Source organism: Lutra lutra, chromosome 18 (assembly GCF_902655055.1).
Source record: "Lutra lutra chromosome 18, mLutLut1.2, whole genome shotgun sequence".
NCBI lineage: Eukaryota > Metazoa > Chordata > Mammalia > Carnivora > Mustelidae > Lutra > Lutra lutra.
Genome location: NC_062295.1, coordinates 14,360,439 through 14,374,132, shown reverse-complemented (window position 1 = coordinate 14,374,132; position 13,694 = coordinate 14,360,439). Strand labels below are relative to the sequence as shown.

The window sequence follows — 13,694 nt, the reverse complement described above, 5'->3', positions numbered from 1 at the left end:
TTTCCCCCCGAGCAATGCCAGCGTCTCTGAGACAAGTGTACAAGGATGGTCCTCTTTCAGACAGACAAATTTTGGTTGTTCGTGTAAAAACAAGCACATTACGTTATCGTCACACTTCTAAATGCTTCCTTTTAGACGGTGTGATTCAGATCTGAAAGTGATGCTTCAACCCATATGTCGTCTTGATAAACGCAGGCTCCGCATGGCTCAGTTTCCACACAGGAGTAAAGAAACGGCCCAGCCGTGGTCCAAGGGAATTTTAAAAGGGATTTTAATCTTTTTTTTTTTAAAGATTTATTTTATTTTATTTTATTTAGAGAGGGGGGGAGGAAGGGCCGAGGGAGAGAGAGCTTCAAGCAGACTCTGTCCTGAATTTGGAGCCCTTTCAGGTTCGATCTCATGACCTGAGCCGAAGCCAAGAGTCAGGCGCTTGACTGACTGTGCCGCCCAGGCGCCCCAAAAGGAATTTCAGTCTTGACTCCTGTATTTTGAGGAAGGGAGAAGAGACCTAATCCATAAGCCACGGCGACAGCCCTCAAAGACCTCTTCCTCCACTCCCCTATTCATGGTGGTGGATTAATGAAGGGAAACCCCAGGTCGCATGCTTTCCCCTGAAGGCAGCATTTCTCAGCCCCATTGCCTGTGGACATTTGGGGCGGGTAGATTATTGTGAGGCTGTCCTGAGTATGGTAGGATGGCGAGCAGCATCTCCTCTCCAGTGGTGACAGTCCAAGTGTCTCCTACACAGTAAATTTGGGGAGCAGGATGTGGCCAGCTGAGAACCCCTGTGTTAAAGGAATCAAACAACTCACTTTAAGCCAGTGGTAGTTCCTAAAGACCTGGCCACAAGAGGCCTGTCCTCTGGGCCTTGTGCTTTCAGTGGGGTGAGAGGACTGAAGGCAAACCCAGTGAGTCGAGGTAACATCCCAGCCCGTGCTCAGGGCTCTCTCCAGCCCCTGGTCAGGAAAGCAGGCCAGGATGGTGGTGTGTGACCTCTAGACCCAAGAGATAATGATTGACTTCCTTGTGAATAGACATGTGGATAAAATCATTTGGTGTCATCGCGAATCCATGGAACGGGGGCTGACACGTGATAAGCGCTATGTAAGCGTTAGGCGCTAGTGTGACAGTTTTCATAGCACTAGTCTGGAGACATAAGACAGCTTTTGTGTCTGCTGGCCAGCTGAAGAAGAGGCCATTCAGATGATGGAGGCAAACCTGACCCTGGTGGGCCCCGCAGAGACAATGGGACAGTCTCTAACGTGGGCTCTTCATGAGGGGTTTCCGAGGCTCAGTCTGACTCTTGACACCTCTTGCCCAACAGGCCATCCTGGGGGGCTCACTCCCCTTCTGACACACATGCGTGCAATGTATTTCTGCTCCAGGTCTTGTTTTTGTCATACAGCCGGATCAGTGAGATCTGAGATAAGAGAAGGAAAAGCGTTGCGGGGCTCTGAGTGTCCATACTATGCCGCATGCCGGCTCTGTGACCTTGGGCACTCAACCTCCGAACCCCTACAAGCTTCACATTCTCCGTCTGCAAAAGGATATAAGTGGTACCTTCCCTAATAGGACTGTGGTGTGGATTGAGTGAAAAAATGTATATAAACTACTTTTCTCAGTGCCTAGCATGTAGGACTCAGGATTTGGTATTGCTGATTTTTTTCTTTTTTTTAGAGAGTGAGAGAGAGCATGTGTGTGTGTACACATGAGCAAGAGGGGGGTGGCGGGGGAGGGGCAGAGGGACAGGGAAAGAAAACTTTTTTTTTTTAAAGAGAGACTCTTTTTTTTCTTTTTTTTTTTTTTTTAAAGATTTTATTTATTTATTTGACAGAGAGAGATCACAAGTAAACGGAGAGGCAGGCAGAGAGAGAGAAAGAGAGGGAAGCAGGCTTCTTGCTGAGCAGAGAGCCCGATGTGGGACTCGATCCCAGGACCCTGAGATCATGACCTGAGCCGAAGGCAGCGGCTTGACCCACTGAGCCACCCAGGCGCCCCTAAAGAGAGACTCTTAAGCAGACTCCACACCCAGTGCAGAGCCCAATGTCATGACCCTGAGATCCTGACCTGAGCCAAAGTCAAGAGTCAGACCCTCAACCAACTGAGCCACTCAGGGGCCCTGGTAATTGCTGATTTTTAATTACAATAATACTGTTTCCTAAACTCTTCATTGACAGAGAGAGAGATCACAAGTAGGCAGAGAGGCAGGCAGAGAGAGAAGAGGAAGCAGGCTCCCTGCTGAGCAGAAAGCTGGATGTAGGGCTCGATCCCAGGACCCTGAGATCATGACCTGAGCCAAAGGCAGAGAGGCTTAACCCACTGAGCCACCCAGGTGCCCCCATACATTAGTTTTGTTAACTAAACATAATGTACAGAGAGCCAAGTTAATAACTATGAAAGGGAAAACTATGAAAAATGATTATAAATTTCATCAGAAATAATATTTGTGAGAAATAAGAGTATTGGGGGGGAGAATTGCCCTCTGGATTATAAGATATTATAAAACTACAATCATTAAAATATTATGGTGCTGATATAAAGACAGATTAATGCAAAAATGTGGCTCAAAAATAAATATTATATATAAAAATTTTAATTAACATACATCATAAAGTAATAGGGAAATAACATTCAGGGACAATAGATAGCTATGGGATAAATAGATCTATTTAGAAGATCCTCATGTCCTATCACATTTCAGAATAAATTCTGGGGAAAAGTTAAATCATATAAGAACATTGATCAGTTCTCATAGTCAGAAATGTGAAACCTCACTCTGAACTCATGGATGAAACTTCTTAGAACGAAAGAAATGTTAGAGTTGAAGAGGGCCTTAAAACCTACATGAGGGGCGCCTGGGTGGCTCAGTGGGTTAAGCCGCTGCCTTCGGCTCAGGTCATGATCTCAGAGTCCTGAGATCGAGCCCCGCATCGGGCTCTCTGCTCGGCAGGGAGCCTGCTTCCTCCTCTCTCTCTGCCTGCCTCTCTGCCTACTTGTGATCTCTCTGTCAAATAAATAAATAAAATCTTTAAAAAAAAAACAAAAAAAAAACAAAAAAAAAACCTACATGAACCCACCCGTTGTGTAAATGGGAAACTAAGGCCCAGGCAGAGGCTATGATTTACCTTGATTTGAAGAAACACCTGAAACAGCGTCTGGCTTTCAGAGAGAAGAAGAAAAAAAGAGGGAGTGTTATAGGCTGAGAAAGTTTTGCAGAAGTTGAGAAGAGAATGGGTACCATCTTTGTTGGGGTGTATCTGAGCTGGCTTCTGGAGAGGAGGCACAGGAGGAAGAGGGACAAAGACTTTGCTATGGGGCTTTTCTGAGGGTTGAGATAACTCTTGAAAATCCAGATGAAGTGTGGGGATCCCTCCAAGCTGAGGAATTAGGGAAGACTGGGGAACAGCTTTTTGCAGGCTTCACGCATTTTTTTTTTTCCAGAAATGGACCAGTAGTGCAACTCAGTACCCAAGTGGGGCCTGTGATGAGATGGTGCTCTGACTATGACCTGGGGCACCCCTGCACTGTGCCATCAGCCTCAAAGCATGTGGGGGTATTACCTTGGAACCAAACATACAAAATGGGGAGCTGTTGAGATTTTTTTTTTTTTTTTCCTTTTAATTTGCAGTGTTTATGACACCCACATGCTAAGTCATCCAGCTTCCCTTCCAGACAGGCTGCCTTGGCAAACTAAATTAGCAACCAAAAGAGTTTAGCTCTTGCGGGGAAGGACAGATTCATTTTCCCAGCAAGTATCAACATGTGAAAGCCTCGGCTTGCCCCTGACTCACTCAGGGCACCGAGGTTTGGACTGGAGCAGTGGGCATTCTCTCTCTGCACCGCCCTGGGCCTCCATCCCCTCAGCTGTAAAATGGGCTGGTGGTAGCAGCTGTCTTAGAGTGGTGGTTCTCTGTGAAGGGTTAGGGGATGCTCCTGTGGGATGAACAGTGATGTCTGGAGATACCTTTGAGTTGTCACAGCTGGGGAGGGGACGGCTAGTGGCATCTTCCAGAGATGTTCCTAAACATCTGACACCACTCAGAACAGCCCCACAACCCAGAATGATCTGGCCCCAGATGTCAGTAGTGCTCAAGGTGAGAAACCTGACCCTACAGGGTGGACAGGGAGATTTGGCAAGTTAATCCACATGACGTGCTTAGCCCCGGGCCATATATATATAGTAGGTACTTTTTTTTTTAAGATTTTATTTATTTGACAGACAGATATCACAAGTAGGCAGGCAGGCAGGCAGAGAGAGAGGAGGAAGCAGGCTCCCTGCTGAGCAGACAGCCCGATGCGGGGCTCGATCCCAGAACCCTGGGATCATGACCTGAACCGAAGGTAGAGGCTTTAACCCACTGAGCCACCCAGGCACCCCTATAGTAGGTGCTTAATAAAGCAGTGTTAGTCTCCACGCTCCTTCAAAGCCTGGTCCCTGAGCCCAGTGGGTGCCTCTCAGCATGCTTTGGTTTTGCCAAAGAGGTTTCCCTCACCTAAATTGGCATGGTGATTGGTGCCACAGAAATAGATTGGTCATTCTTTAGAGATAGTTGAATCTTAAATTCCAGAAAGTGGAATATTCCAGGAGTACCCAAGCCCCGAGGGTAGAGCTGGACGTTGGTGGCTTGTCTGTCTGCACGGAGGGCCATCCTCTGAGACTGTTGCATCAGGGCAATTGAGATTTGTTGAGGCTAGGGAGGGAACACAGTGACCAGTAACCGAGCGCCTTGCTGGGTGGGGAGGGTTGCTCTACTCTGTAACCTTGGGGGAAGGGGCACTAAAGGGTTTTGTGTGAGTACAGCTTCAGCTGACTGAATCCACTCCCCTTTGATGTTAAAAAAGGCTTCACATTTTTTTGCTGTGTTTGATAGAGAACTAGTCACACGTCCTTTGACCCATTAACCAGAGCCCTGAGCTTTCTGACTGATTGAGTCATGACTATAAAAATAAATGATGATATGGTTGAGTATACTTTGGCTCTGTGAGGGAATACAGGGCTGTTTGCCCCTTCACCAAATGGCCCTGTTCTGCTGTACTTTTTAAACTTCTTGGGGTGCCCAGGTGGCTCAGTCAGCTAAGTGTCCAACTCTTGCTTTCGGCTCAGGTCGTGAGCTCAGGGTCCTGGGATCAAGCCCCAATTTGGGCCTCCTGCATGGTGGGGAGTCTGCTTGTCTCTCTCCCTCTACCCCTCCCCCTGGCTTGTGCTTTCTCTCTCAAATAAATAAACAAAATCTTGAAAAAAAATTAAATTAAAAAATTAATTACTGCAGAGGGGGGAATGAGATGAGCAAGTTTATTCAGAGTATGTAGGTTCTCGGGGAAAACATGGGGAGCCCTCTCCATGGGTTTTGTGCACCAATTCTGAGCCTGTTCTGATCGTTGCAATGCCTTTATGCTGCTCTCTGGATTGTGCAGGTCGTCGGGAAGCTGCTTCCAGATGACTAGGGTACATGGTCCTGCAATGACACTATGACTGCAGTAGAATGAGTCCCCCGTAACCACCAGTAGGGATATTTGGGGATGCCTTGCGACAAAATTTCTAATTGTGATTGTCTCTAAGGAGGAGGACGGTAGGGATCTAGTGACAAAAAAATTGGCTTCCTTCCCGGGTATTTGCTGCAAATACTTCAAGTTGTATCACCAACTAGCTCAGTGACTTGGTTTCCTTATCTGTCAAATGGAGGGCTAGGGGTCTCTGGCACTGTATCTCTGAGCCCCTCTCTGGATTCTGTAGATACCCGCTTTTAATTCCCCATTTCTCCAGCAACATGCTCCCTGGAATTTACAGTGATGGCAAATCTTGATATTCTCCCAGGGGACTTTTATCCTAGAAGTCATTAGTGTTATTCAGCTTGGACTTTATTATAACTTGAATTTCAAATGTTTGATTTTTAAAAGTCTGTTAGATTGCCATAACTTTACCAAGCGATTTGCAAGTGCCGAAGCCTGCCAATTAACTCAGATGGTCACAGCCGCAACTGCTTCCCATCGAAAGGCTGAATCACTTAGGAGCTCCTAACTTTCAAGGGCCAAGTGATTCACCACACCGAGTAACTTTGCAAGTGGGGATAAGGAGCGTAGGATATTAGACTTCCTTTTAGTCTTCTTTCCCTTCTGGCGATTTAGATGTGAATTCTCTAGTGACAACTTTTTTTTTCTTTTGTTTTCTTTCCAAAACGGTATGTGCTGTAAAAAGTGCAAACCATACTTGCATAATACCAAACGCAGAAAGTTCCCTGTTTCCCCTCCCTAGAGAGAGCCATTCTTAACAGTTTGGTGAAATTCCTCCAGATAGTTTTCTATTCTATATATTAACTTTTTTTTTTTTTAAACAAAAAAGAGATTGTGTTTATATATACTATTTTGCAACTTGCTTTTGTCTCCTAGCAATATGTCTTGGAGATTTTTCTATTTCATATATATATATATATATATATATATATATATATATATATATATCTCGTTTGACAGCAACATTGGTTTCCATGGTATTATTACATCAGAAACTATTTAATTAGTTTCCGCCAGTCTTTGTCTGGATGCGTCCCAAAGCTGATCCTAAGACAATGACTTGGGTTCAGGTAGGCTACCAAGGAGGTCACCCCAGGAAGTACTGCTAAGAGAATGGAAAAGGGAAGCAGGCCAATCGGGGATGTTTGATGAGTGGGTCACTGCAGCCTAGAAGATCCCTAGACCATCAAGTTCAGTGATTCACTAGAAGGACTCACAGACTTAGCTAAGCTATTACACTCATGGTTACAGTTTATTACAGAAAAAGGAAACAGACCAAGATCAGCAAAGGAAAGAGGCACAGAAGGCAGAGTGCAGGAGAGAACAGGTAATGAATTTCCAGTTTCCCTCTCCCAGTGGAGTTGTGAGGACAGCACTTCATTGTCCCAGGAATGATGTGGGGAGACACACTTGAAGGATTGCCATCTAGGGAGGTTCACACAAGTGTTGGCATCGGATATTGATCAGGTGATCTGTCCCGTAGGCATCCAAGTGGCTGACTCTAGTCTCCATCCCCTGCAGCGGTCAAACTGCTGTTGAGTGGCCCAAAGACTCCACCATAAGGCATAGCTGGTGTAGACTGGCGAGGGCTCTGGGTGCTTGAGAGCTGGGGGGGATAGCCTCTAGGGTGGGCTGAGGGGGCATACAGGGCACCACAGCCACAGGTACACTTCTTTGTGGACACTTTTTGTCATTTACATTTTTCATTCTCACAATGTTCTAGGGCAGGAGTTGGCAAACTTTTCCATAAAGCGCCAGACAGAAAATAGTTTCAGCTTTGTGGGCCACACAGTCTCTTTTGCACCTATTCAACTCTGCTTCTGTAGTGTAATAGCAACCGTAGACATTGTGTTAATAAATGGGTTGGACTGAGTTCAATAAACTTCATTTATAAAACACAGGTAGTGGACCAGATTTAGCTTAGAGGCTCTAATACCCAGATATTATCCAATATCTAATATTCAGAGAATATCCTTGTATGTATATCTTTGTCCATTTGTGCAGATAATTCTATGGGATAAATTCCTAGAAATAGAATTGCTGGATCACAAATTACAACATTTTTATTTTGAGTAGCTACTGTGAACCTCTCCTAAAAGTTGAACCATCTTCCTTTTACACCAACAATACATGAGAGTGTTTGAGATTTCCTTTCCTAAAACCTTTTTCCCAAGGGGAAAGTACACTCATCTCTGAGGATGTTTCTGCATTTTCATTTTTGAGCTTTGGAGAGGCATAGGAAGATAAAACATTTTGCCCCCAAGGAAGAACACCAAACAGAGCCTGGAATGGCCTCCTGCTAGGATCTTGCTTTACTAAGGCCCACAGAGAAGGGGACTCCAGTAACTTATTTTCGTCTAACTTGTTTTCAAACCTTATACTGCCCACTGGGCGTCGTTCAAAACAAACCTGAGTGTTACCTTTAAAAAAAAAAAAACCTCAAGGGATGACTGGGTGGCTCAGTCGGTTGTATCTGCCTTCAGCTCAGGTCATGATCCCAGGGTTCTGGGATGGAGCCCCACATCAGGCTCCCTGCTCAGTGGGGAGCCTGCTTCTCCCTCTGCCTGCCCTTCTCCCTACTTGTGCCCTCTTTCTCTCTCTTTCTCTCTCTCTGACAAATGAATAAATAAATAAAATCTTAAAGCAAAAAAAAAAAAAAACAAAAAACAAAAAACAAAAAACCACCTTGGAATGCCTCAGAGAGCTCCTTAGTAATGTTCTTTATTAAGCGAAGATTCCTGTCCTAGTTTTCCCCTTCTGTAAGGGATTTTCATGTAAACAAGGTCCCCCTGTGCGTACCAAACACTTCACCAAGTTACAAAAACTATACACGGTCCAATTTTTGTCCACGTTGCTGACAGGTACTGGACACCAGAGTGGTAGCGGGCTTGATTGGTACAGGCTAGTCTTGTTCACCCTGGGTCTTTTTGGGGTTTTTTTTTTTTTTCCCAGTTTTCTTTTCTTCCCCCCCACTCACCCCCTCCCCCATTTTATCATTTAGAATTCTTGATGTGAGCCCCATGGGGAGAATAGAGGCTCATTAACATTCAAACTCTGTTTTTGGCTGCATATTTTAGCTGGTTTATTTGATAATCGGCTTCCCTCCTGGGATCCAGCCCGCTTTGGCTCGGCTCATGCTGGGTGAATCTGTGATATTTCCCATTCTGCAGTCCTTCATTTATAACACAGACGCAGCCTGCTTTCCTGTTAGCGAGATGGCATGCCCGGACTACCCACACGCAGATAAAGAATTAGGCAGAATTTGGCTGGGAAGATAAATCAAGCTAACCATCTCATTAGGCTTGAAAGACGCAAATTAAGCTTGCATCGGAATTAACAGAGAAGCCTTCCAAAGAGACACGCAGTACGACAAGGGGTAGAAGAAATTGCCATGGCCGTTTCTCTCAGGAACTTGCCTCCATTGCCTGGAACAGGGGAAACATAAAGCCTCTTTTATAAAAGGCTCCACCAGACAGAAATTTGGGGTAGTATCGCAGTATAACCTTCACTGAGTGCTTATCTAGGTACCGTGTGCTGAGACATTACACAAATTGTCTCCTCAAAAATCTCACAGTGACAGTTGAAGTAAAGTACTGGCAAGAGTCCTCTTTAACGTAGGAGGAAACTGAGTCTCAGGGAGATTCCTTCCCTTATCTCAGGTCGCAGAGCTAGCCTAATGGTCACTGAGAATGTCTGGCCTGTGGCCCATGGCTTCACCTAGTGGTCCTTCTCCAGCATAAACTGGCCTTTCAGGGGACATTGGGCCCCATCTGGAGACATTTTGGATGGTGACAGCTGGTGAGGGGGTTGCTCATGGCATCGAGTGCATAGAGGCCTGAGGTGCTGCTCAGCATTGTGCCCAGGACAGCTCCTGTGACAAGGAACGTCCATGGTGGCCGCCATTTAGAAACCCCGGGTTAACTACTCACCCAGACTCTGTGATGGCTCACTGTCCCCGTAGAACTCCCCAGCTGTAGTGCTCTGTACACAGCATGGTAGGGCAATGGTCGTGAGTTTAAAGTTGTCTGTTGTGGGGGACGCAGCTGTCTGGCAGCAGGAACGGTCAGTGCGGAGGCCAGGAGGCGGGAATGTGCCTGGCGTGGTGAGGAACGGCCGACCATCTGGTATACCTGGAGTGAAGGGACTTACGGGCACATGAGATGAGGGAAGTGGGGCATTCTTACCATGAAAGGAAACCGATGATGTCCTAAAAGCAACGAGCCCAGTGTCTGCAGTTGAGGAATGAGTAGACTAACGACCTCTGTCTTGTTCCCGCCTCCCTGTTCCGTTTCTCTCCTTCTCTGACCTCCTCCCTGCCGCCCTCGTCCCTCTGGCTCCCCAGTGTTTGGCCACAACATGAAGAGCAGCAATGACTTCATCGGAAGGATTGTCATCGGCCAGTACTCTTCGGGCCCCTCCGAATCCAACCACTGGCGGCGGATGCTAAACACTCACCGCACGGCCGTGGAGCAGTGGCACAGCCTGAGGTCCCGGGCCGAGTGTGACCGCGTGTCTCCTGCCTCACTGGAGGTGACCTGAGGGCTGCGGCAAAAGCAGCTTTCATTTGTTTAAAAAAAAAAAAAAAATTTAAGACAGAAAACGTGTCACATGCCTATGACATCCACACAACACACACACACACACACACACACACACACACACACACACACACACACAATCCTCTCTGAACTGAGAGGAAGCTGACTATTGAACACAAAATGGTTGCCCTCAATGAGCAAAGCCTGAGAACTTTCTGGAAACTCCATCTCTGTGTCATGAGCTGAGTGGGCTCTGCTGTGAGACTTACTGACAGTGCTTGCTACTGTTGATACCCCTCCCCCAAATGCACTTTAAACCCTCAGGCCAGAGAAAGGACCTCCCCAAGGGTGCCAGCCTCCATCGAGATGAAACTCTCCAGGAGCTTGGCCAGTGTGTGGGAGGCCCAACGCCCACACCCAAAAGGCACACCAGCCGATTGGGTGGCTTCTGAACGGGCTCCTCTTCCCTGGGGTTCTTCAAACCTGATACCTTTCCCCGAAAGTGTAAGTACTTTGTCTTCTCTTTAGTGGACGTGGTAGATCAGACTATTTGGAGAAACCAAATGGCCTCAAAAAATATTCCAGTATAAGAAACCTCCCTGGCTTGACTGAATTTGTCCTTGTGTTAGCTTGTTCCTAAGAACCACCCTCCCCATGGGGAATATTCTCATGTGTGTCCCTGTGTGTCCTCCCAGTGAGCAAGGTGGTCAGCAGGACCTCAGTCCTGAGCATTCTCTTCTCTCTGCTCCCCCCGCAGTGAAATTTCACCTGATTTCCTCCTGTCTGTCAAGGCCCCACCTTCAATAACAGCATGTGTGTATGTCAAGTAAATAGAATACGATAGAGCAAAAGTAACCTTTTTTGACTGATTCATGGTGATTGTGGCACATGGAAGACTTGCAAAAGCAGTTACCTGGATTAAAATGGCCACCACACTCCCATCCAAAAGGACTCCTTCCTTGTCATACTCTGAGCATCTCTGTTTGTGTGTGAACCAAAGTCATTTTTCTCATGCTAAGGAATTAGTGTAGTTAGAATATATCTCTCCCTGTTGGATGCTTCTGGATCGTTCCCACAGCCTCTTGTCTGGTATAACAGGGAGCTATTTATTGAAATTAAAGATTATTTATTTGTGCCATGCATTTGAGTATCTTTTTCTTCCTGAACCTGGGGCGTGAAGAGTGTAAGGTGTTTCTGTTCTACCACTGCTGCATAACAAACCGTCCCAATGACTCAGAGCCCTGATATGGTGTGGAGGTCAAGGGGGATGGCAGGAGGGCTAGGTTAGGTTAGGTTTCTCAAGAGAAAAAGAAGGAAGCCATTTTCCTTTTCTACAGAATGACTTCCTTATCGTGGTTGTACAGAAGAGGATAAAAGGGGCGCCTGGGTGGCTCAGTGGGTTAAGCCTCTGCCTTCAGCTCAGATCATGATCTCAGGGTCCTGGGATCGAGCCCTGTGTCAGGCTCTGCTCAGCGGGGAGCCTGCTTCCCCCTCTCTCTCTGCCTGCCTCTCTGCCTACTTGTGATCTCAATCTCTCTGTCAAATAAACAAATAAGATCTTTAAAAAAAAATTAAAAAAAAAAAAAGAAGAGGATAAAAGCACGAGAGAACAAAGAGAATGAGGGGATAGGAACATAGCAGGCATTGGGCACTAGAGAGGAGGGAATACCAGTGACCAAGCCCATGGGCTCTGGAGCCAAAATATCCGTGGTTCAAATCGTGGACTCACCTCCCCCCTAACCTTGTATCCTTGCACAAGCCATGTAACTTCTCTGAGCTACTCTCTCTCGTTATCTCAGGTTACATCGAAAGCAGACCTTGAGACAAGAACTTGGGTGCTGCTTGTTTACCGGGAAGGGGACCCCAGGAAGCATTAAATGGAAGTACAAGTCCGAGAAAGGAGAAAAGCAGACGAAGGCTCCCTGGGCTAGCACTGGGCAGCTGGGGGTGCAGCCATGCCGGGGACCCCGGAGAATACACTTGAGAATGATCATGACAGGGAAGCTGGGGTGTATTTTAACTCCCGGTGCTTATGTTTCAGGGCCTGAGGTTTGCCCCTGGAGATGTGAAATGTCTGGCACTTCAGGACTGTCCTGTGTGGGCCGAGCAAGCTTCAGTAGCCCCAAGAAATCGCCAGGCAGAGAACGGGGTGGCGGGCTGGAGGGGCAGGTTCTCATCCAGGTGTTGCGTCTGCATGTGCCACAGCCACGGGGAAAGTCAGATGGCCTGAGAGCTGAGGTGGAGAATCCCCAGCATCTGCCTCCCTCATCAGTAGTAACGAGGGCTGACTAAGCACCACAGGAAGTGCCAAACATTTCATGCAGTCCTCATGCAGAAGCCCACACGGAAGATGAGGCCAGTAAGTGATAGAGTAGGATACCCATTCAGGCCTGTGGGACTCGAGAGCCTGTTATGGGCTGAACTGTGGCCCCTCAAAAAAGATGGCAGCCTGACCCCCGGTACCTCAGGGTGTGACCTCTTTGGGGATTGGGTCTTTACAGAGGTAGTCAAGTTAAAGTGAGGTCATTGACGGGGCCCTAATCCAGTATGACTGGTGACCTTATAAAAAAAAAAGGTTGGGGTCGGGGGGCTAGGACCCAGAGACACACAGGGGAGATGATGGGCAGAGACACAGGAGAAGATGGCCGTCTACAAGACAATGGCAGAGACCAGAACAGATCTGTCACTCACAACCCTCAGAAGGAACCAGCCCTGTGGACACCTTGATTTTGGACTTCGGGTCTCCAGAACTGTGAGACCATGAATTCTGGCGGTTAAGCCACCCCGTCTGTGTGTAAGATGAGTGCAAAGCTGCTATGGCTAACCACATGCTAGACTTCCCTGTCTGAAACTCGGGTGACTGTTGTTACCCCATACGGTTCATACGAGGACCAGCCTGGGTAATGGCTGCACAGTCTTCACATGAGCTACCTGCTGGCTCTTCCTATGAGGTGCACATCAGGTGATGTTTGCTGGTTGGCCGGAGGGGACAGTTGTAGGATGGATGTCAGAGCTGTCCACGTCTCCAAGGAGAGAGTCTTGTCAGGAGACGAGGGAAATGTGTTGGAAGGTGAAGGAATGACTTGGTTTCTATAGAAACTTGGGCTCCAGGTGCCCTGTCGTGGGCTACCTGCTTGTTTTCATTAGCAACCTCCTCCTCCTCCTCCTCAAATAGAAGGTGGGAAAGGAGAGTCATAGACCATCTACACACCATCTTTGGACCCAAGTTCAAAGGAGGAGGTGGGCAGGAGCGGTGGGGTGAAGTTTGAAAGCTGAGTCTGTTTTCCCACAGCCAGTCCTTGAGTTCTCATGTCTCTTGGGACCCCAGGGCCCCTCGGGATTTCAGTCCACCCCCAGGAGGTGACGGAACCTGTGACTTCTGCCAGGCCAGCTCAGACATGCTGCATCCTAGCACACCAGGAACAGCTGTCTGGAGCTCTGATAATTCTCTTCCGTAGCACTGGGAATCACAGCAGAGGAGGAAAGAAGGATTCCTTTCCTTCCTGGGTGGCCTGTCTTCCACGGTCAATGGGCTACCTGCCCTTTTCTATGTTCAAGAAGACCACTGAAAATAACTCAGGGATTGGGGGGCCTGTCTGGCTCCGTCGGTAGAGCATGTGACTCTTGATCTTGGGGTTGTGAGTT

The 13,694-nt window shown here is 47.4% G+C and overlaps 1 protein-coding gene across 2 annotated transcripts in view; it reads left to right on the top strand.

Moving 5' to 3' along the window:
• The window catches only part of SYT17 (synaptotagmin 17), an 88,278-nt gene extending 77,094 nt beyond the window's left edge, over positions 1 to 11,184 (top strand). For both annotated transcript variants that reach the window (XM_047714449.1, XM_047714448.1), the window contains exon 8: positions 9,854 to 11,184. In XM_047714449.1, coding sequence (XP_047570405.1) covers positions 9,854 to 10,050 — 197 coding nt within the window. In that variant the 3' untranslated portion in view covers positions 10,051 to 11,184. The remainder of the gene's footprint in view (positions 1 to 9,853) is intronic.
• The last annotated feature ends 2,510 nt before the right edge of the window (positions 11,185 to 13,694 follow it).